At 41.8% G+C, this 24,243-nt stretch overlaps 1 protein-coding gene across 6 annotated transcripts in view; it reads right to left on the bottom strand.

The window, feature by feature from the left end:
* The window catches only part of HERC3 (HECT and RLD domain containing E3 ubiquitin protein ligase 3), a 50,750-nt gene that overhangs the window by 9,830 nt on the left and 16,677 nt on the right, over positions 1 to 24,243 (bottom strand). For 3 of the 6 annotated variants that reach the window (XR_003992335.1, XM_030492772.1, XM_030492773.1), the window contains 18 exons: positions 21,515 to 21,674; positions 20,498 to 20,574; positions 19,701 to 19,922; positions 17,361 to 17,452; positions 16,242 to 16,372; positions 15,459 to 15,619; positions 14,863 to 14,939; positions 13,955 to 14,079; positions 13,349 to 13,408; positions 10,919 to 11,030; positions 10,008 to 10,197; positions 8,156 to 8,319; positions 7,532 to 7,645; positions 6,240 to 6,263; positions 6,068 to 6,157; positions 3,293 to 3,463; positions 2,599 to 2,742; positions 1,089 to 1,255 (listed from right to left, as the gene is read on the bottom strand). Coding sequence is in view for 3 of the 6 variants with exons in the window: in XM_030492772.1 (XP_030348632.1) it covers positions 1,089 to 1,255; positions 2,599 to 2,742; positions 3,293 to 3,463; positions 6,068 to 6,157; positions 6,240 to 6,263; positions 7,532 to 7,645; positions 8,156 to 8,319; positions 10,008 to 10,197; positions 10,919 to 11,030; positions 13,349 to 13,408; positions 13,955 to 14,079; positions 14,863 to 14,939; positions 15,459 to 15,619; positions 16,242 to 16,372; positions 17,361 to 17,452; positions 19,701 to 19,922; positions 20,498 to 20,574; positions 21,515 to 21,674 (2,281 nt within the window). In the remaining 3 variants the exon portion in view is untranslated. Of the gene's footprint in view, positions 1 to 1,088; positions 1,256 to 2,598; positions 2,743 to 3,292; positions 3,464 to 6,067; positions 6,158 to 6,239; positions 6,264 to 6,528; positions 7,172 to 7,531; positions 7,646 to 8,155; positions 8,320 to 10,007; positions 10,198 to 10,918; positions 11,031 to 13,348; positions 13,409 to 13,954; positions 14,080 to 14,862; positions 14,940 to 15,458; positions 15,620 to 16,241; positions 16,373 to 17,360; positions 17,453 to 19,700; positions 19,923 to 20,497; positions 20,575 to 21,514; positions 21,675 to 24,243 lie in introns of those variants that run through there. The other 3 variants (XR_003992336.1, XM_030492774.1, XR_003992337.1) reach the window with 3 other exon arrangements.

Below are 24,243 nucleotides of genomic sequence, written 5' to 3'. Positions count from 1 at the left end.
TGCGTAACAGGTAGAGAAAGAAGTGAGACAAAAAACCCATCAGAGATTCAAAAAGCCATACATCTAAAGGGGAAAAGAAATTCAGCAGAAGTAAACAGCATCATACATCTCAGTAATAGGATTGCAAGAGAATCTCCAAGTCACCTGAAGGGATAAGAAAGAATTAGACCTCAAATAAAAAGATGCTTTGTTAGAAGCAGGATAAATGCTAGTCCACACAAATTATCAATATAGTCCATGCCTACCTGGTACCTGGATCCCCTTTAGTGATGCTGGCCTTAGAATAGAATTACATTTCTACTTCTTATGGACTCCTAGATATTTTTGCTATCACCACACAAAAGTCTGAGGGGAATGGAGAGGGTGGTGGATTACATCTGTATCCCCATTAGGTAGAAAATATTCTCCTACCCCTCAAAATCCTGCTGCTGTCTTCCTAGCACTTTACCTCAGCTGCCACTTTGTGCTGATAAATTGGACAGCAACTCAGAAGGAAAAAGAAGATAGCAGTCAGACACTGGGATCTTCTTTCAGCGTCAGAGGGAACCAATATCCCCATGGAATTAGGCAGAAAGGATTCAATATGCCATTTAGAAAAAGTCATTCCTTCATTCCACTTCCTTCTTTCTGGTATGGAAGTAGCTCAGAGTTACACTGGTTCAGGGATGGGATAGTTCACATCCCACGCACAATTCCCATGCTGGGCTACATCATGACACATGCAGCAGATCTGCTGAGGCTAGACTTTGGGATCATGCATGCAGGCACATAGCGGAGGCACAGGCCACCACCCCTGTTTTCCAAGGAGTGTGGTAGGTATCTTTTGCCTGAGTTTCTGGTTTCTGAGGGTCAGGAAGGTGGGTACAGAGGTTAGAGCCAAAGCAGATGGATCCGACAGCATGTGGAAGAGGAGAAATCTTACATGAAATTCACCACCCACTTATGTACTTTGCTAGCACCACAGCCCCCCAGATTGCTCTAAAGGATCAGGAGGTGTTTCACTGAACAGCTTTTACCCAGTTTAGCATTATTTGTTCTCAGTTGGATGGTCTGCTTCCCAGAAAGGCTGCAAACATTGGTTTTCATACCTTCCTTCCGTAGGGGATAGCTCCTTTAAGTCCTCTAGGCAGGGCTTCACATTCAAGAGTTTTTTGTACAGAGCCAATGGAAAGTGAAGGTCTACCACTGTGAAGTTGTATATTGCAAGACCACATATGATGCCAATCAAGTGAAACCAGTTGTGTTCTACAAAACACTGCAAAACCACACAGAGAAATCCTGATGAGACACACTGTCACTGGTCAATGCACAGTACTCTTTCCTCCATGCACTAAGAAGCCAGCCCTTGCTTTTCCAACTGGGAAAAAGAAATTAATAGATTAAATAATAAATTAGAGAGTTCCTATCAGGTCCCAGTTTGGTTGTGAATTCCTTGCTGGAGCACAGCACAGAAATGAAGATTCAGAAACCCAGCCCTATTGCTTTTGTAAGCCATGATTAGTTGTGGAAACAGCAACAGCTGCTTTCCGCCTTACCAGCCTTTTATTTCCTTTTTACATACCTCTGCATTTAGACATTAACAAAGCTTCAAAGTTTGCTGTCTATGTACTGCAAGAAAGCACGTTAACAATTCTCTCCCTATTGCCCATCCTATTTTCTATTAAAAGCTTATGCTTAACCACAGCGCCACCCAAGCAAATACACCAACACAGGTATTGGTACTGGCTTTCATTCCTTCGCATATTTACCCTCACACTGGTTTGTCAGTCACAGACTGGCTGCCTGTATTTCTTAAATGTTGCAAATATGTGACTCATTTTTAGTGCTTACAGTATCATTATTCTTAATGTCAAAAGAGTTGTTGTTTTTATAGTATTAACATGAGGAGCAATTGCTCTGTAATACTGTGTACAAATTACAGAGGAGTACCATGTAATTTCCTTCCTTGTCAAATGTAACTAATAAATTAAAAAGAACCCCACCAGGGCAGCTACACCTTACGGGAAGAACGACAACATCATTTCCCATCTTGCTATCTAGGAAGATGAAGTAAAAAAAGGACATAACCCACAGCCTCCAGCATAATGCTATCTGACAGGTACAGAACTTGCACTCCACACTCTTCCAAAACCAACCAACTTTCACTACAAACCATGTTTCTTGCTGTTTAAGAGGTTCCTCACATAAAGCTTCAACAAGTTTAGACCCTGAAGGTGATAGCAATGCATGACTAAGTGGTTGATTGTAACTATGTGAACAGCAACGAAAGCACAGAATCTAATGCCATCACGACCTCTCATTCTGTAAAATAGCATGATTATCACATTCACCATAATAAGAATTCTATAACTGTCATATGATACTTAATACAAGTTTTATTATAGAGGAAGAGCCAACTCCTCAACAGGCAACATCATCACTGTTCTACTGAAGTTAATGGACCTATACTAATTTACACTCACTGAAAATAGAGCTCGCATCGTATTGAAGGTGGAAAATGAGGGGAAGATCATTTCTTTCCCAGTTTACCTCTAACTTTCTTGTCATTCAAATGCAGCATATTATTTCAACCTGCACGTACAGAAGGCAAGGGCTTACCGTATCTGAAAACCACAGCAGATTTGACTCTGGGTAGTAAGTGAACATGCCATAGATGGGATTGAGGAGTTCTTTTAACAACAGGAGAAAAAATTCCTTTGTCACTCCTCCAGCATCAACAGCTTCCTCACCATCAAAGATGACCTGTAGAAAAAGCAGGTCAGTAACAGGGATGCAGTGCTGAGTCAATCAGACATCTTCCTAATTGGGAGCCACATAAAGCAACTTGTTTAACATGCCCAAAGCCCCTGCAACCCATGAGCCTGTTCCAGTGCTCTGCTTGTAGGGAGGTAAGGCACTTTAAAAGTGTTTAACTTAAATAACCACCTGTCCCCACAACTGAAGCAGCAACATGACAGCAGCTGCTGAATTTTGTAGCAACCTCTCAGGGAGAAAATATGTCCTATTGTAAGAGGCCTGTTCCTGCAGAAGAGCAAAATAGAGAGTGCATAATATCATAGAAATGTTTCCTCCCCGCTCCTTATACAATAGGTGTGCCAGGAAAAGAGAGTAAACACTCCAGGAGTCAGAGAGGAGAAAGACTCAACCCTTGCACTGATTAGATCAAGTGTCCCTGTGTGCTGTACCTATGGAGAAGCCACTGTACACTGGTGAAGTGGTAATGGGAATGGCTGAAAGGCTGCAGAAATGTCAGCGGGACAAAAAGGTGCTAAAAGATGTGGGGAAAACTTACTTTAAGAGGCTTTTTCAAATCAATGTCTGAATGGATGCTCAACTCCCTTAAAGCATCACCAACTAAGTTACTCCTGCGAACATGAAGAACCAGGAAAGGGCTTCTGGCCAGCAGAGGCTCCAGGGTGAGAAGCATGAAGACATTCTGCAAATTTGCACCATTTATTGCAACCTGTAAATAAGAGAGAGGTGAGAAACAGCTGCTGCTCAGCTTCTCTCTTCCTATGAAAGGAAAACAGTTAACAGCTATATGCCTGGTGCTCTTTTTTTCCTTACTCTTTTAGTTTTGTTTCCCCAAGGTACAAGGATTATGTGTTCACTCTGTACAAGAGTGTGTGCCCGTATGCCCCCACCATTTCCCACACCAACACCTTCTGAGTCCACTGATCAATTCACCAAATTTAAGCAACCAAGATACCAAATTCCTGAAAATTTTTTGACAGTAGGCAGCTGGGTGGGGAAAAGAGGCTTTATTCATGCTCCTATTGAGTCAAGAAACTCAGTGTGAACACACCCTGATAAGAGCCAGAGAGTCCACAAGGGAAAGCAGTGTTACAAGCAAGGAGCCAGTTGACAACCACACCTGGCAAGGCATCAGGGAACACTTCACATACAATTCAAAGCTCCCATCTACATGGAATTTCTGGAGTCAGGTAACGCACAAAGTCCAGTCAAAGCTTTGACCACACATAGTATACTCATTCTCATGCATTGCCCATAGTAAATGGCAAATTCACATCTGTAAATTCAATTTAAAAGTCAGCTAAACCTGAGACAGAAATCCATTGGAAAGCAGGCTTCCTCCATTCTAGCACCCACAGAAGTACTGTCTTCTTTGGCCTCTAAGCGGTTGTCATAAAGATCCTAGCTCTCAGAGCAACAAAACTTTTACCAGCCTGCTGTCCTGGTAAGATAAGGTAGATGTCCACTTTGTGAGCAACGTGCTGCTGTGAGGAGGGTATCTAAAGAGATACCCAACAGGGTCACAAAATGAAAGCAGGAGGTGATTCCAGATTCTGAGTGTAGGCTGAGCCTCCTCTGACTTGCTGCAGGCTATGTGTTCAAGCAGCCCCAGAAAAGCTAAGGGATGGATATTACATGGAACCAGCACCATGGTGCGATGGTGCATTCCCCCCACCCCCAGCCTGCTTGGGCCTGTTCCATGATTTCAATAACTCCTCGGTCTTTGTGCAAGAGCTTGGCAATGAAGCATCCCTTAATTGTATAAGGAACTCTCATTGCAAAGCTAAGGCAAGGGCAGCATGACCCACCACATGAACTCCTGCACGGGAGATGAGAGCAGTGATAATTCCCCTAGTAGCCCTGGAACTTTCCTTATCTGAATGCTCTGAGTGAATTTACTGATGACTCAAGCCAACTATCTCAAGACCCTATAAACAGTGGTTCTAAATGAGACCCTTTCAGCTATTCTGGATCACAGCGGGCTGCACCAGTACCTCCAAGTAGGATGCCTCCCAGAGCGCACAAACTCACAAGGCTGCCAGGTTGGACAGGACCTTAGGCAACATGGTCTAGTGGGAGGTGTCCCTGCCCATGGCAGGGGGCTTGGAACTAGGTGATCTTAAGGTGTTTTCCAACCCTAACTATTCTATGATTCTATCAGTTCACAGAAGGATCGTTGGCTGGTGATGGGACCTGGGCTGATATCTCCACTACTCGAGGCTCAACCCTGTTCCACTGAGAAATGCCAAAAAGGCATTAGATTCAAGTATTCCACTGATTCTTGAGGGGAATTTTTAAAAGGCATACCTATACACACAGAGGCACATATCTCTGTGTGTGTGTATTATCTTTGCACATCTGCCTATACATACCTGTGTCTATCGACTTGAATACCCTCTAACAAATATAGTATACCTGCTATTATCTCGAGTCTATAATATTGTTGTTATTGTTGTGTTTATAGGTGATCAGTGGTTAATCTAACGTGTAAGCCTTGCTATGATCAAGTGTTTCTAAATCCTTTAGACATAAATGGTTGACGGAGTCCGAGCCTAAGACTGAATCCAGCTGCATATGGACTCCTCCCTTACCCCTTCTCATTCCAGCCTCTGTATAAATCTCTCTCAACTGATTCTAATTTGATTTTTCCTTTATACGTATTACCTATGCAGTAAGTAATAGAGTAAACCTTGCCATCGAACTTTGTTGTGGTTTTGCAAATTTACATTAAAGCTTGTTTTCACCAACACCTTTGACAGTGGTTGTTTAAGTGACCTAAACCACTCCCTTTCATGACACATGGCGATGAGTAGCTGTGATGTCATTTTCCCACCATGAAGGAACTTGTCAACCAATGACCTCAGCCAACTCATGTCACAGAAGCTGAGACGAGTCCCAGACCTCAGCTGCCTTGGATGAGGGATCAGCGCCCAATGCTTCACACCTCTAGGGAGGCATCTACATGAGCAATGCCTGGCACAGGGAGGTTTACGCTGGCACAGAGGCAAGCTGTCCTTGTCACAGCCTGGCTGTCAGCTGGCTTGGCTGCCACCTACAGGGTAAGGGTGCTGGAGCTGAACACCTCTTCAACCCTCACTTCTGACAACCACCCCTCCTGCACAGGCAGAAACTTGCAAAAGTGCCCACTTATCTGAAGGCTTGTCTACTTTTCCAGCCTTACAGGTTTCTCCAATAGAGACCTCACCTTACTTTGCATCCTTGGACTATCATAAACACGTAAGTACTCCTTCCCTATACAATTTAAATTTCCACCACAGAAATGGGCAAGAAAACTGGGAGAGAGAAGGATTACCTGCATCTGTAGTTCTGCGTCTGTCTGTAACATCTTGGTCTTAGCCTGAGCATCAAAGATGAAAGGGTAAGAACAGAGTGTCACAGCATCCTGAAAGAAAGGCAGGCAGATTGGTTCCTATCTACAGCTTCCATAGCATTTCTTTAAGAGCAATAAAAGCACACTTTCTTACCTGCATGATAGATGGTCTTACTTTCTGTGAAGGAAAAATAGAAATATGAAAATCTTTTACTTTTGATTTTTGTGTCTTGCATTTTTTTGGACAGACAAGTTCAAAAGTAACCCAAAGAAAATCTTCTCTTCTGGGACCAACAACCTAGTTTTTTTCCCCTCTTAAAGAAAAGCATGTAAACTTCCTTCTTAAGAAAACCACAAGTCCAATTCAAAACTTGAACATCGAATGTTACTAAAAGGACTAACTGGCACAGAAGCCTGTGCTAGCCTGACATAGCTGAAACTTGCTCTTACGAAGACAAACAAGAAAACTACCCCCAAGGCAAAGACCATATGAATCAGAAGAGATAAGGCCACAACACGACAATGTAAGACCACTCCTGCAATGCAAATTACTTCTCTCATTAGCCACATCAATACATTTTTAACTATCACTGTTACACAAATAGGAGTCAGTATTTTATTGTTCTGCTCACTAGAAGTAAGCACAGAGCAGCACTATTTACATGATGGAAAGTAGGGGATGAGGAACACAACACACACAACATCTAGAAAGTCCATGAAAGCACACACAAGAATTCTTGCTACAGTCAGGCTTTACTCTTGCAGCATCCCTTGGCAGGTGTTTTTTGGTATTCTTTCTCTCTCACTTGGGATTCCTTTCCTTGCTATAATTAAACAATCTTACTGGGTTCCTACACAGCATATTCCAGCCCTCAGTTCAGCTATCTCCTTTCTTACAGATGAGAAAGTGAGGCATAAAAGAGGTGAAGGGTCTTACCCAAGATCACCCAGCAGGTTACTGGAAGAGCCAGGAATAGAACCCACATCTCTTGAGTCTTGGTTCAGTCCCCTAGCCAGAACGCCATACTGCCTCCTCTTACAGAGCAACATTTTAAGATCACTGGCTACATTATTCACAATACCTGCCTAAACAGCAGAAGTAAAGGGTAAAAATTATAATTTTAGAATACAGGATTTGGCTCCTGAGGTCTTGATTACATTAAAAGGATCCAGAGACTGAATTAATCCCCTTGTGCAAGGATTGAATGAAAATCACATGAATAATCACAGAGATTGTTGCAAGCATTAGCTAAATATTGTTAGCTCCAGTTCTTCCGACAGCCTTATTTTAAGACAATTTTGTCAAGCCACCCAAATCTGAGAGACTTAACATATAGATGCTTCTATCCTGAATATGTTTCACTCTCATTAAGGATATTAAAATACAGATCTACAACCAGAGAGACAAACATGGACAGCTGTATGACTATACATAAAACCTCTTACCATTCCAGCCTGATGTAAGAACCACATGAGATAATCCTCCTGAATGTCCACCAAGCTGGAAATCTCAGGGATATAAAACTTATCATATTCTACATGTTTAACCTTCTGATTTACCTAGTGAAGAAAACAGATGTTTTTAAAAATACGGATATATTTATCATTTTTTTAGAACATGCAGATTTGCTTTCATAAAATCAGTTACAGCAGCTTGCAACAATAGACTCAACGTCTTGCAAAATCACATGGTCCCTTGTATTTTAGTATGAACCAAGAAGAATCAAGATAAACCTCTTTTGGACTTATTCCAGTTCCTTCTCCTCACCTGGAGTACCCAGCACCAACACAGTGGGAGCAGAAAGCATCATGGCACAGGTATTTGGGATGCCACAGTACAAGCAGTGTGGTGGCTCAGCAACAGCATTCTTTCCTAGTGTCTGAGACAGGACTAAACAATCTTCAAGTACTTTGAATTCAGGAAAACCACTAACATCTTTCCCATGTGGTGTCTTGGTGGACAATGACACAGCTCACAAGCCAGGACCATAACCACTTTCCTGCCAACTGGCAAAGAGCAGACAAGACTGAAACATCTTGAGGCAGCACGTGCTCAGGCTTTCCTCTTACCTTGTGGAGTTTCTCCAGAAGTCTGAGAGCAGCTGTAATGTAGCTACTGAACAGAACTGGGATCAACAGTGTCTTTCTTCCACTGAGGAGGTAAACCACTGCACCTTTGTAGAGGTCCACTAGCCTGAGGAAGTATCTTGGGCACACTTGAGACCACCAGTTATCTAGGAAGCAGAGGAACATCAATACAAATACTGAATTAAAGGCCAGAGAAACCCCTAAATGAGGGGTTACAGCTGAAAATAGGGGAACACACCTGAAGATTGTTTAAAACAAACTTCCTTATTTCTGTCCTAACCGTAGCAACACAAAAGCAAGCAAATAGTCAGCTAGATACCAGAACTTGGAAAGCACTTTCCTTTCTACACTCATACAACCACCCCAGTCATTACTCAGCCCCAATCCCTGATCAGTGTGAGAGTCTGAATTCAAAGGGTTTCAACCTTCAGTTCAAGATATGGTTTCAAGTACCTTGTATTCAAGAGTCTGATCTTGTGGGCAAACTGTTCTCTCTCACGAACGGTAAGAATGCAGTTGCCTGGGCAATTCTCTGTAGTAACATATATGTCTTTAGCAGGTCTCCCAGCATCTCTGCGTTAAAGGTATAAACTCCCCCTCTTTAGAAAGGCCAACTTCTTTCTTGCCAAGGACAGGTAACCCCTACCTCTCCTCTGAAGGGGCACTGACTATTATTTCCTTTGCTAGAACCAATCCACCTGCAAAGTAGAAGCTGGAGCCTGGGATACCATCATGTCAGCTGTTCGAAACAAACACCAATTCATCCTCTCATGTGTTAGCACAACCATAGATTCTGGCAGGCAAAAGTATAAGAATCCTTTACATTTACATATGCTAACAATCGCAGTGGACTATGTTGAATAGAGGAGGAAACTTGGTTCCAAAGGCTCTTTGAATAAGAAAAATATATAATCACTAAACCTCAAAATAAGTGCAATGGAGTACTTTGGAGGTTTGAATACATTATACAGCATTTTACATGATGAGATTTAATATAAGACAAATTTACAAAATAGAGTAAGATAACAAGAAAAGCAATAGCTTAGCAAACATGAGCAACAATCATTAAGCAGCATATGTTCTGCTTAGCTTAAAGTGAGCTCATAGAAAAAAATATTAGCAGAAATTAGAAGATTCAGAAATGGAAGAAGAGCTGGGGTGTTCAGCTTGGTAAAAAAACAGCCAATAGGTTTTTCTGCAATTATATGGGACAAAGAAACATCATATTTAGTGTATTCCTCTATCTTACACAGGAAGGATATTATAATGTGGATGATATCTGATTAAATTTAGATAATAAGATCATTTAATCTTCATGATAAAATCTACTTTAACAGAGCCTCTGAATGTAGGTAAACTAGATAAGGTAAACTAGACTAACCTACCTAGTAAGTGCTCTTAGAAAATTCAGATTAAGAATTGCTTTAATTTAGAAGAAAAGTATTTCATTCTCATCTATTATCCACACCACCATAAACTTCATACATTTTATGTTATTGTAACTAACTTCCCATAACTTACCTGCATGACACATTCTTCATTTCCTCATAGCTCAAGTTTAAAATTCAAATTTTATGTTTACAATTCTTTTACATGGGAACATAGGTTTTGGGGGGAGCATTCCTTGAGTCCTTTCGGTTCCCAGATGCTTTTTAGAGGTGGCTGCTTCATAACAACACTATATCACAAATAATACCCAATTATCATTGCAGCTGTTGTAACAGAATAGAAAAATTAAACCAACACAAAAACATGACTGAAAACCCTAAAGGGAACACTCTGTGTCTCAGCTGGAGACTGAGAACAGCATGCATTTTAAATGCCAGCCTCTTACCAAGAACTTTGCTGGGGTTGGTATCTAGGCGCAGAATAGCCATTGCTAGAGGAAGTGTTAACGTGATATAATACTTGGAGTCTTGGAAGGGTGGGAATTCAGGGAGAATCAGATATATCCTCATTGCCTCCACATCTGGTGGTGAGCTAGACAGCTGAGGAATCAAAAAACTTTCAAAGCTCTTCAGTATCTACAGGAGAACAAGACAAAAGACAACAACTTATCCTGGGTGATAGAGAACCTACAATGAAAATGATGTGCAAGAACTGATGAAACAGAGCACACTCAGAATGGGTGGACTCAACAGCTTTTGCTGATGATCTTTTAAAAACACTCCATAAAACAGGACTAAACTCCGATTTTTCCCAAATGCATGAACATTTGAATAGGTTTTTCCAGGGCTGGCTAGAGGTCAGATAACCCCTCCTGTTCACGTCACACCCGTGTTTTAAAAGTCAAACCCACAGTAGAAAAGAAAGCTGTAAAAATTATAGCTAAGAAATGGCAGGGGGGATGTACATGATTTTATCCCACAGCTTGCACTTGTGAAAGAAATCCTCCAAGTTAGAATATATTATACAACCATAAAATACTCAACTCCTGGCAGGCAGCAAATGAGCATAGAGTCATTATTTACAAGTATAACATTCACAGAATTAATTTCAGCAGCCATTTCACGTATTAAATGCCATAAGATTAAACTTTTTTTAGAAATGACTCTTAAGAGACACAATCCAAGTAGGTGAAAGTCAGCCCAGGTCAATGGAGAAGTATCCACTGAGACCATAAAGGATCTGCCCTGCAGATTTGCAATACAATCCTTCCCAGAAAAGCTGTTGTTACTTGTATGTTACAAGGGAACAAAGCTTTTACTTTCCCTATGACTACCCAAAATCCCAGAAGTGTAATACCTGGTCGAGGAGAATGGAGTGCTGGGAGTTCATCAGCTTCTCGAACAGCACTCTGGTGGAGTTCAGATCAATCCCTGGGATCTTCGGACTGGTTTTAAAATGTTCATCAATTCTTTAAAAAAGAAAATCCCAGACAGACAGGCATAAATTTAAGGAAGAGACACCTTTACCTGTGTATATTGGCATGATCTGAGAGCAAGCAATGGATACATGACCTTTGGGGAATTAATCAGACTGGAAATGAAGTAGAAGTTGGAATCTTCTTGCTAAAGACAACTCCCACCCTTCTGAACTCCTCTGGGCCTTGGATAGGCTTGGGATTCTTGCAGAGAAACACTTTATCAAAGTCTTTGATTTCCCCAGGACTCCTTCACTGACACAAAGTCGGCCTAGACAGTCTGGAGTGCTTAAAAAACTATAAAATATGTATATCATATGTATCAGGGTCTCCTGTGTTGTCTTCATATATACTACTTTTATAGCAAAATCTGTATATCACACTCAGTAAGAAAGGGAAGGGTGATGCATAAGACAACGCTGACTGCTATAAAAGGGGACATGAGATGAGGGTTTTCAAAAGAAAACAGGGGAAGATATTCAGAGTAGCTTTTTGGCAATTCCTCTCTCAAATTTTCTAAAACTAAACAACAACCCCAATCAAAATACAGCACAGCTGAGAAAAGTCTTCACATGGTCTTCAGTTGTAACAAACATGCTGTCCTTTCTGCTGCACTTGAAAGGCTGTAATTTACTCAGGCTACCTGCGTAAGAGGGATAATGAAGGCAAGTCTGTGGAAGACAATAGTCTAACAACAGCCAGATGTAGCAACACAATGTCTAGTTCAGCAGGTAAGTTACCTGGCTCAGCGTATAGAGTATGATCAGCATCTGTAGCAGAGGCTGTCAGCGCCATTGTCTGCAGTAAAGCTGCACACAGAACCTTGCAGTTGCTAGCAAAAAAAGGTCATTGCTGCAATTCCATTGACCTCAAGGATTTCCCAAATCAGTCACGACTCATCTGAGACTGTGCTGTATTAGGCACTCTGAAGGAAAAGGTAGCTATTAAAGATGGGATACATTTGTCAGTTTGCTGGTGTGACTATAACGACATGAGAAGCTAAACATAGCCTGCTGTAGTAGAACAGCTATTTCTATAACTGGCTGGAAATATAGCTCCTCAGAGTCACACTGTGATACAGAGCACTTCAGACCGTGATGTGCAGAAGTGGAACTGGGGCGTGCCCACTCACACAGCCATGAAAAAGCTGCTTTTTCATCTAACCCTGTGTACCACAGTGCTGTACTGCAAGCAGGCCAATATGGCATTAGGATACCGGAGGGATATACTAGGGTATTTCTATCAAGTGCACCATGACATACCGCTTCACATATAAAGGTACATGGTTAAATATAACCTCACTTCAGTGCATGGTGGCTTTGAATCTTATCATTCATTTAGTCAAAGATTTCCTTCAAAAGTTAAGTCCTGCACTAGCCAGGGCATCACTAAAGTGGAAGGAGAACTGCACTGGGGTGATGAAATCACGAACTCCACTCATTTCCACATTCAAAGGAGATGGGGGAATATCTACAGTGACTCAACAACTTGGATATCTCAGTAAATGTTTTAAGCCAACATGACACAACTCTTCTGATGCGGTAACATGCTGCCTTGACACAAGACTAGAAAAGAAACCATTGGACAAGTGGAAAATGCAAGAATAATGAATAAATTGTTTTCTTTTCCAAGTTGCTCTTGGAAAATATTACTTAAAGATTAGTCAGCATAACTAAGCTTTTCTTCACCTATTTACAGGTCATTTACTTATCACGTCACCACAAAAAATTTCTCCTCCTCCTCCTCATCTTATGCTACCTCCCCAACAATTACAGACACAGCCAACACAAGCCTTCCCAACCCACAGCCTTTGACTCAGCTATGCATATTACATCCTTGTCACCACCTATTGTTGGTTACACCCATTTGAAATTCCTGCTTTTGTAAGCAGGAACACAAAACTTTCCACAACTGACGCCACCTAAAAGGAAAGTGCTTCCATGCTGCCCCAGATGTGTTTTCCAAAAGCAGCCTGCGGTAAGAGACTGTGCAGATACCTGGCACCACTCATTTCCCTTAATGACATATTCTTATCCCTCTCTTTTGAAGATGTTAATATTCATTTCATAAGGAAACATAACAGTTGTAACAATTCCAAGGAATCTGTGCCACTTACAGTACGCTCACCATGCACTTTCTTAAACCATCTGCCTTCCTTACTCAGCTCTGACCACCCAGCTCCTTAGTGAACACTCTCTGCCCCCGTCTCCTGTCTGATCAGAAAAATCAAATCCCACTGCAGCAGGGAGTGAAGTAAAGGGATTCCAGTCTACCTCAAAGGAAAGACACAGTTGTATAATTTTGCCACTTACTTCTTCTCCAAGAAGCTTCCATTCCAGCAGGCAGCTGAGGACAGTATCTGAACAACGTTACTGTTTACAGGAGGAAGACAAAAGAAAACAGAGATGGAGGTTATGAACAGATATTCCAGCAAATCTTTTCAGCTCTCTTCCCTTCCTTCTATGGAAAAACAAATGTCAGGATCACCACTCGAGAGGCATAGGGGGTAAGTGGTTCATTCAGTTAACATTCCTCTTTGAAAGGAGGGATGTTAGCAGTGCCCCCTTCCCACCTATTCTCCCTTCTTACGGCAGGCACACAGGGAAAGGAATTTAATCTGTCTGTTCACAGGTTCTTGCTGCTTTTCATGAACTCTAAGCACACAATGAAAGACAACTTTAAAATCCATTTCCCACCCACCATTTGCAATGTTCTGAGGCAGCCTCAAATTCTTCTAGTTTTGCTCAGAAGCTCTAACCTGGCAGCCTTGTGACTAGCAACTGCCTTCCCCTTGGAAATGATCAAGAACCACACTTGAAAAGGCTGATAAATTTCAAGTGAAAGCATGGCACGGAAGCCAACAAAATTATTTAAATAAAACTTTCAACAAAAGGCTTGTCCAGTGCCATAATACCTACTTGACAGAATTAGAACTGTTCTTTTCTAAAAGCTTTTGCCTCCAGACATCTATAGTTTCATCATTTATTAAACAGGTGTAACGTGTTTCATTTATGGTCCGGAAATCATCAGCAGGCAAGGAATTCTGTGAGAAGATATAGATTTCAGCAAAGACAAGGCTTGTAAAACAATTCCTTCTTATCTATAATCTCTGTGTTTTATATATAACTGATAGCTTGCTTAGTGTGGTCTCTGAACAGGTTTGGTCAGGAAGTTGTGGCATTACTAAGAAGTCAAAAGATAAAGCATGGAAAGGTATAGGGAAAAAAAAAACCAAACAAAACCAAAACAAAAAACACAGATCAAATACATTTTTAAAAATGGGAAAAGAAAAAAAAAAAAATTTCCTTGAATGTACCAAAGCTCTCAAACACCACCATCCCTAACTACAGGGTTAGTACATTTATTCCACACCTATTGCCATGCCTCAGAAGTGTACGTCAAGCACTTCTTGAACGAAATACGATAGAAGCAGAAAAACCAATTCAGCACTCAGCCCTCCCATCCAGCATATCTTGACAAGATCCCAGTGTATGTGGTCCACAGCCCTACACTCTAATTGCACAGACCCTGATGCCTCAGAGGGAAAGCAGCCCCTCACTTCCAAAGGCAAATGGAAACTGGACTCCACTCCTGCTGATCAACTTAAATCAGTGCCTTCTCAATGGCTCTTTGATGTGCCTATAAAGGAAGGCAGCTTTCAGCCACTCCTAAAATGTTGTAAATCCCTGTAAGAACCATCACTGTTGGTAAGGTTTGTATGGTAGAATAGACTCCAAAGCAACAGTTCATTTTTGGGAGATATTACCAAAACCAAAAGATGCTGGGACAGGGAAGCAGACTTGAGAAGATACTTCATTTGTTTTACCTCATATTCGGAGCAAAGCACAAATGTTTGGTCTCCTCCAGAGAAGATATGTTTAACAATGTGGTATTTACAGGCATCTGTTGAAGAAGACACGGTTGTGTTAGAGGCTGATGAATGCAAGTTCCTACTGTGTCTTTTCCCCCCCATTTGCACTGCCATTGTCTCAGGCTTTACACTATAAGGAGCATCTGGGCTGCTTGAAGACCAGGCTGAAATCAGTTGGAACTCAAACACTGTAGCACTTTCTTGAGAGATACACGGGGCCTGGCAGTTTTCCCAGGAAGCAAAAGTAATTTTTAAACTGCAATGAGGGTTTTAAAGAGAACCCCCCAAAGAGAAACCAAAGCCCTCAGAAATCAGTATTAGTACAATTTAATGAAGGCTTAAAATCACCAAATGTTGAGCTCTGCCATGAAAAGAGAAAAGTAAAGGGCACACATTAACAGAGAAAGCAAGAGGTCACCCAGTAATGTCCATAGTGGGGACAGGAAGATGGGTTTCTTTCGCAGAACAATGTCAAGATATCTTCAGACAGCCATGGGTGAAATGAAATTATTTATGTCCATTTGTGACTCCAAATCACACATAGTACGTACCAGGTTTCCCTGAGAGTTGCCCATTGTGAGCTGCCCAGTGACCCTTGACAGGAGAGGGACACTTAACATTGCAAGTGTGTCCCGTTCCCAGCTGGCCTCTTGTTCCACAGCCAAATGCATAGATCATTCCTGAAGAAGGCACAAAGGCTAAAGTGTGATGTCTGTAACAGAGACAGGTACAAAGTTTAGGCCTCATTTAATGACTAAAAGAAAAAAAGCAAACAAACAAACAACAAAAAAAACCAAACGCAGCCTAAAACTTATTCTAAGTTTCCCTAGGCCAGAAGCTGGTGCAAAGCAGTATCTTATACTAGCACCAATGCTCAGTTTTTGCCACCTGATGGCACCAGTTTATGAGATGGAGCTCTTTAGGTGGAAGTGACAAAGAGCAGCTTGTGCCAGCATACGTCTGGTATCGGGCTCACAGATGGAATTAGCTTAGTCATTTGCTAAGCCTGTACATATCAAAAGGCAACAACACAGCACCAGTGTTACTAACTCTTTTCATGAAAGAGACTGAAAATTTGTGAGCAAAGGGGCTGCTGCTCTAGAGTCTTGCTGAATTAAGATGGAAAGGTATTTTTTACCAGGTTACAGCACAGGGAACAGCCCCAATCAAAAAACAACCTTATTCAGAGGGCCTTAAAATTCTCACGGGAAGTCAAATTTAAATTAACTTAGTTTTGACACGTAGCATGCAGAAGCAAGACTATTCCCCCTACTTACAAGGCTCAATGTCAGCCTTAAGCTCCAAAGAAAAATGCTGCCTGCAACAGGACTCACCTGCCACAAGCAATCTGGGATACTTCACTGCCCATTAGCTCAAGAACTCTTCGGGGGTTCACTTCATCATTCATGGAGTCATGTCCCAGTTGCCCACAGGAACCTGCACCGAACGTGAACACCCCTCCACTCTGTTAGCAAATCAAACAGCATATTCTCCATTTAGGGACCCATAACCCAGCAGTATCTCTCTGACTCCAGTCTCATTACGAGCTCAAGCTTAGGCAGAGATTGCTGGAGATTTCCAAAGGATTCAGAAAAGAAACTTGGGTTCTGCTAATGCAGCCTCCAAATAAGTCTCTGGTGGGTGGCAAAGTAGCTAACATAATTATCTTTAGGTATGTCTACATTAGTCAAGTTCCCCCACACCACCACCAGATGAGTCTGAAATCCCAACAAGTTTAAACATGGCTGAGTAGCACCCATTTCCACAATACACCCATCTCTGTCAGCTGCTGATCAACAAGACTAGGACTTTTTCCTTTGAACATGAGCTTCTACAGAACAATGGTGTTTTCCTCACAAGAATCCCAAAGCCAGCTGTTTAATTAATTTCACAGTGGAAAACACCGAGGCACCAAAAAAGAAAGCAACACCTCAGAAGTGGCAAAGGCAGGAACTCAGAATTGATCTCCCAAATCCTAGCCATGTCCTCTGTCCATTAAACTATACACCACTTGGAAACAGGAGATTTAGAACTGAAAAGCTCTTGTAAATGCTTGAGTGACTGCTAATGTTTCATTTAAATACCCATTTGTTTTGGCTTGCATTTTATTCTGATGTACAATATCACTTTTTATCTTCCAACAAATTGCTATTTTCACCCTTTTCAATGTATGTTTGTTAATTTTTTCCTCATTTTTTCCTTATTTTTTGAGCAATTCACCTGAGTTTTACTATTCATTACCATAGATTACTAACATTTTCATCTTCAAAAACAGCAATGGACCATGTTGCCAATGAACCTCATAATATATTATGACTGTACTTCCCATTTAATTTCTTTTACTGGGGTCGGATGGCATGCCAATCTGTTCTTTTCTACCACTACTTGGGAAACTAAAGTGAAGCTATCAGACAGGTAAGACAGCAGCAAGGTTCCCAGGTTAGCATCTTTACCTTTGTCAGAACTGCTGTGTGTTCCTCTCCACAGCTGATATAAACAACCTTCTGAGACCGCAACAGCTTCACATGACAAGGGGATTCTCGGTCTGCATTGAAGACAAAGAAAATAAAGGAGCTCTTTCAAAAAACACAAACCTAAATGTCTGAGAAAACCACTGGCAGACTGAATTTCAGATGTGGTCTATGTGCGCAATGGAAGCTTTAACAACCGGGGAGGGGAACATGCCCTTGAGTACTTCACTGCTGCTTTCCCCCTTCAATTCCTAAAGGATTTGTCCTGACTCAAAGAAAATTGTCCAGAGCAAGAAGACAAATGTTGAGAATCTTGTATAAACTCATAATGCACTTAATGAGTGCAGCCTAGCTACACCCACCTTCAGCCTCATGCTCCATTCCAGATTCTTCACTGACGACTGCAAAGATTTGTTTCCAAAAGCTTGCTTAGACCTTTTCTATATAGAACAATCCTGACACATGGGGAACACTAGCACAACACACATGGCAAGCTGAATCCCAAGGCATATTTAAATGCCTAGCCTTCCTTCTGCCTTCATCCTTTAAGAAAAAGATCCTCCTACTTGCAAAGGCCAACCATTAAGAGATGCATTCCTCCTTCACTCTGACATTCTAATAATTAAAAGTGTGTCTCCCAAGGATAAATACAATAAGCAAGGTTACACATTTTACTGATGTAAAAATAAAAGCTAAGCATTTCAAGGAACAGTAGGCACCCCAGAACAGTTAGATATTAAGGGGAGCAGCTGCTTACTTCATACCAACAAAAAAACAGGTTCCACCTATAGAAGCTGTCCATTTTTTTAAGACTCCTACCCAAGGATTTGACAGGTGTTTTTTTCTGGGTAGTGAAAGGAAAATGGTCACATTTGCATGGATTTAGAAATAAGAACACATTTACTTTGTTCTGTATTTTAGCACTCTGATCTTTATTTTGACAGGAATGACACTTATGTCTACAGCATAATTGTTTAACAGGGCTGCAGAACATTCATGTTTGTAGACTCTGCTGTTCATGTTCACTAAGTATAATTCACACTGTCTTACCATGATTCATAAATATCACTTATTTACCACAGTGTCACATACTGAGGGGTAAGCAGAGTATGATCCCTGGTCAACACAGCCCACAAGTAGATGCTCCTTAAATGTTAATTTAAGATCAGCCCCATGTCAAAACAAGCATCGCACATACACAAACTGCAGCTTTGTTGAAATTGGAAGCAATTATCTGCCAGTCTACAGACAGATATCTACAGATACCTGCAATTATATTTCCATGGAAAGAACGTGGCTGTTCTTATACTAGATCAGCTCTAGCTTACATAAAGTACAACAGAACAGACCCAGGGCATTTCTGAGAGAACACAATATATGTTACAAGTCTTAAAAGAGTGTTTCACATTTCTAAAAGTGTAAAGCAAGATGAAATGCTGCATATCTCATACGAGTCTCCTTTGCTAAACTACAGGCTGATTTTGAGTAATTCCTTTAAATACATTTCAGTTGGTAGGGTGGGTTGTGAAAATGCATCATCCCATTATAAGTACACAAAATATGAGGTAGCACTTTTCTCTTGCAACATACAGAGCTTACATGCTACTACATTATGCAACATAACACTTATAAATACATACACTTCATCTACTCATCCATGCAAAATAAATTACCTGTGCGTGCTGGGTATCACATCCACACTCAGTAACTTGCCTAGATACTTAAAGCTACTCAGCAACTATGCATAGACAATAAAGAGGTCGATTTGAAGCTCCAAAGAAAATCACTGGCTTTTGCAAAAACTTAAGAATGTGTTAACGACAAGCAGAGGAGATCAAGGCTTTTCAGAGCAGTGGTAATATTACATCCACTCTTCTGCCTCATTTACAAACCTATCTTCAAGCCTCCTGATGGTTAGGCTTCACTGCATGCAGCCACCTGAAAAAACTACCATTAGCTCTGTGGTTCCGGAAAATCTTTGCTCCACACCAACTTCAAACAAAACATGGACAAAGCATTCTTGAGAAGAGCTAGAAAGAATATGAGCACTTCCTTCTATGTCTGCACGACACTCACATTTGAAATACCTTTCTTCTCGACCTTCCTCACTTCCACTAACATCCACATGGGGAAAAAAGTGTTTCTGTTCCTACTGTGTATGAAAAGCCTGAAGAGTCCAGAGACTGTTCCTCTACCCTCCTCTCCCAGGAGTAGTGGCTAAGGATTACATACCCACCCAGTAAAAACATATTGTCAATGCAAAAAGAGACAGTAGGCCAAAAAAGTCCATCCTTCTTTCAACTAGGAGCATAATTTTAGTACCTCGTTCATCACTTAGTCCCAGCTGCCCTGAGCTGTTCTTCCCCCAGCCAAATACAGCTCCTGAGAGAGACAGGGCAAAACTGTGGGCTCCGCCTGCAGCAACCTGAGCCAAAGGGATCCCATCAAGAGACTTGACACGTTGTGGACTGGCTTGGGAGGGACATTCTTTGCCCAAGCCCAGCTGACCATAGTTATTCTGTCCCCATGTGAAGAACTGGCCATCTGAAACAAGGCAAGAAATAGAACAGTGAGTAAAATCTGGTGATTAGAAAAGCAAGTTCATCAAAATGAACAAGAACCAGTGCTGGTTGCATGACTTATGTGGGAAGAGGGAGAGAAATCAAGCAAGACATTCTTTGCTAAAATAAAAGCGCTGTCTGAAGCCACTGTGAAAATAAACAGACATGCAACAAAGTGCAAAATACAGCATTAGACTGCTGTAATGTAAATAGCATAACAAAGTCCACATTGCAAACAGAAGAGTAATAGCCAAGGATAATTTCAACACAAAAATTAATTACACACATTTTTCTACATCAAGATGAAAAGCTTTTAACTGTTCTGCCATTCACCAGTGAGATAGTGGGTGGCCTGTGTATAATGTTTTCTTCTTTGGCAGTACTGGCAAAGCTCTTCTTCGATATTCATGATACCTGATCCATTTTATAACCTCCCATTTGGCCTGAAAGCAGTTGGGACAGGGATGTCCTTTGTTTATTATGCAGCAATATGCAATCTTGGAGACTGTGCAAAATAACAGCACAGATCTTGGTAATAAATAATGAATGCTACAGTACCTGCTGCCAAAGCCAGGCAGTGCCAATTTCCACAGGAAACCTGCAGTATCGTCTGTTGGTTCAATTTCTTTATCAACCTAAAGACAATGACACTATTTTAGAATAAGCATCCACAAATACAGTGTAACCTTATGTCAAAATGATTATTTCCATTCAGGTATTTGTTCTGCACATACACATAACCTATGGTTTTGAGACTGAAGAATGAAGTCTTGAGGGTGATACAGATCCATACATAGTAGATGCAAATCTGCAGAGGCCTTTAGACACAATACACCACCATGAAGCACGAAGGGTCCAGTTATCTTTATTATGGTGATGAGACCCATCATCTGTGAACTGCTTTGGATGGAGGAGTCTTGGCGTCTGCCACTGCCACCATCTATCTACATGTCCTTGCACCTAACCCTATTAGTGTTCTGACACAGGTAGAATACATTAAATAAGTAAATGAAGAAAATTTAGCACCACTCTGAAATTTCTGAGCAACATTCACTATATAGAATTGCAGCAGGCTGGTTTAGTAGCTTTACTACTAACAGGCAACACTGCAAGAATTTCAGAGCTGAAGTGCCAGCTCACGCTACCATATTTCCCCCCCCCCCGCTCTTTAAACGTAGTTCCCATCTCATAAGGACTTCCCAGGGACTGGAATAGAGATGGGTACCACTCAGTGTTTCTATTTTTGGGTCCTCCCTCCCTCTTTGTTCTGTACAAAACATTTTTCATTGAGGAAGCCAAGCACACTCCAATTTTCTTTTCCATGCCCCAAGAACCCACGGGCAGAAAGCCCATTCTTGAGGACTTGTCTGAGTCCCCAGGGGGCTCAGGAAGTACCAGTAAAGTACAGAAAAGGAGGAGGACTCACCCTTACATCCCTACTTAAGAAGTGCTCAATTACTGTCCCTCGGAGAGAAAGGAACGCTCCCACCAACTCCAGGCTGGAAGATGAGCAACCCTTGATGCATCACTTCCAAGAAGATGCTTTAAGGAAACTTGAACCTGTTAAGAATTTACCTTGGTACCATCACTGCATCTTCTATAGTGGTGAGGCCCAACTGCCCATCACTGCCAGCACCCCAGGAGAAGAGCTGGCCCTGGTCGCTGAGTGCCACGCTGTGAGACTCTCCGCAGGCCACATGCACGATGTGCTGCCCGGCCAGGGCTCCAATTTGCTCTGAGGAAAACAGAAAACATCTCCAGTCACAGGATTCATCTCAGTGACATGCAGACATCAGGTCTGGGCAAATCTGTATGCAAAAAGATGGGTGCACTGATCCCCAGTTTGGTTTTAAAACACTTCCTTCAAGAGGAAAGCACCAGGTTTTACTGAAAACATGTACCTGCTGAGCTCTTCTGAAAGCCTATTCTGCAAATCATAGGAGAAAGGCAGGTACATTCCCCCAGCCTACACACAGCCAGCCCCACAGATACAGGGAAACCTACTGGGTTATTTATAAAATCCGTGATTCTATTTAGAATCATGAAATCAGAGTGGTTTGGGTGGGAAGGGATGTTAAAGACCATCTAGTTCCAATCCCCCTGCCATGGGGCAGGGACACCAGACTTCCCAGCAATTAGGAACAATCAGACTTTCCAGATTTGAGGTTTTTTCAGTTTAGATGTGGGGATTGGCCAGGACCTAGAAGTTGGCAGACCCATTTTTGACTTTCCACAGCTCTCATGTCCAATGAAGACAAGTAATCCACACAGCTAATCAAACCCTTGGTTTATTGCTTGAAGTCTGAAAGCATGTGTTGCAGCATCCCTGTACTAAGCTTGGAACAAGTCTGAACCTATAAACCTATTACTACCACTGTCAGACACTCATAAAAAAGTCCCATAAAAAGGAAACAAAGGGGAGGGAAGGGAAAATCACTCAGTCCTCTGGAAGATCACCCACACTGACTTTACCTTTACATCATGGTAGGCAACTGAAGTAGGTTTGACAACCACTCTTACAACATGAACAACCAGATCTTACTCGTTATGCAGAATTTTTACAAATGGACATGAAAAAGTCTTGGCTTTCAATAAAATACTGGAAATACCACACATCTGATAGAAAAATTCTCCACAAGCCAAACAGAAACAAAGTTAGTTTACTTTTTTATTTCCTGAATAAATACAGATGTTTCAAGTGGATGAAGAATAATTTCGCCCACCCCGTAAGCTACAAGGCAGTGATCAGCTTTATTGAAGTCCCATTTGCCTGTGACATGAGAGGGAAGGGTAGTTACATTTCATTCTGTGAAAATGATACCCCACATCAAGGGCATCCAGAAATCATTAACATGCTTAGCAGCAAAACCTGCATACAGATCAATGTAAATGTCTTAAGTAACTTTAAAAGGAAGGCACCCCTAGGAGGGGTTGCCTTCTAAGTCTGGGAGTCAGCAAATGAGAAGAATCCCTAATGGATATTATGGGAGAGAAAGGTGACAATTATTTAAATACGTATTCTAACAGAGGAAAATGCTACCTGAACAGGTCATTTCACTCAAAATAATTAATGCAAATGGAGGTGCAGTTTACAAGTAATAAGCCCACAAACATCTAGGAGGGCTGGAGGAGTGGGCCTGCCTGCCATCTGGCCATCCTTTAGGCCTCCTACCACCCAATAATGCCTTTAACCCTCCAGCTCTTTCCAGCAGGACTGATTTCACACCGTCCCACTGGCGACCCTGTGCAAAGACACAGGCTTTGAGAGCACCAATTCAATTTACACATGCAATTTCCATGCTTGGGCCCATAAGCATCCAACTGTAGCACTGCCTGGCAGCCCAGTTTTGCTCATTTGCATATATAATTGAGGGAGCCTATTTTTATCTGTGAGCTCTAAATAACCAGCAGCCGTATGGGCTGGTGAAGGTCAATCACAAACAACAGACAAGGTATCTCAACAGCACATGACCATAATCTCTTCCTCTTGGTCAGCCAGCAAGACAAAAAATACCCACTGCAACGTGCCTGACACACCACCTAAGTTCAGCCAAGCATGCTTCTGTACTAGCACCTGAAGGTCCAAAAGTAAACTAAACCTCCTGCTGGAGAGGAATAAAGGGATAAAGCCATCTTCATCTCCACAGGAAATTCCTTTGATTCATGAACCCATCACTTTGCTGTAAACTTGCTGACTGGAGTGCACTGAGACTGGCCACTATCCAGAGTGCCTAAGCTCTTAAAACTGGTCACAAGCTCACCAGCCTGCCCTTCTTCAAAAGCTGGTCCTTCCACACTGCCAAACACTCCAGAGGACAGCATGAGTCTGACAAAATGACAAACATGGACAATATGGGAAGCTAGGGCATCCATAACAGAGACTGGTTTTTGCTACCTGCAGGCATGACTGAGCTAATTTCTTCCCTGGAAAAGCATTATCTGCCACAATAAGTATACATGCCTCATTTGCTGTGGAAGAAGCTGCTCCTGAACCATCTGAGCACCTTGGGGAGGTGACAGAAGACTCCAATGACCAAAGATCCACATCAGGATCTGGAAGAGGCAGGACTCTAACCACAGCAGTACTGCAACTGGAAGAAGAGTGCGCTGTGGTATCAGGAGGCTGTGGCAAGGACTACACAGCAAGGGCTTCACACACCAGGACAAAGAGAGGACATCCGACAGGTTTAGAAATTCAGAGTGGTCGCTTCCATCCCCACAGACTCCATCTTAAGTTTAATTTGGCAACATAAACCTGACCGTGCTCTATGCCATTCCAGGGGACTAATAAATACCAACTTGTT

The sequence above is a fragment of the Strigops habroptila genome, chromosome 7, assembly GCF_004027225.2.
Source record: "Strigops habroptila isolate Jane chromosome 7, bStrHab1.2.pri, whole genome shotgun sequence".
Taxonomy (NCBI): domain Eukaryota; kingdom Metazoa; phylum Chordata; class Aves; order Psittaciformes; family Psittacidae; genus Strigops; species Strigops habroptila.
The sequence above is the reverse complement of the archived record's forward strand: the minus strand, read 5'-3'. Positions and strand labels throughout refer to the sequence as shown.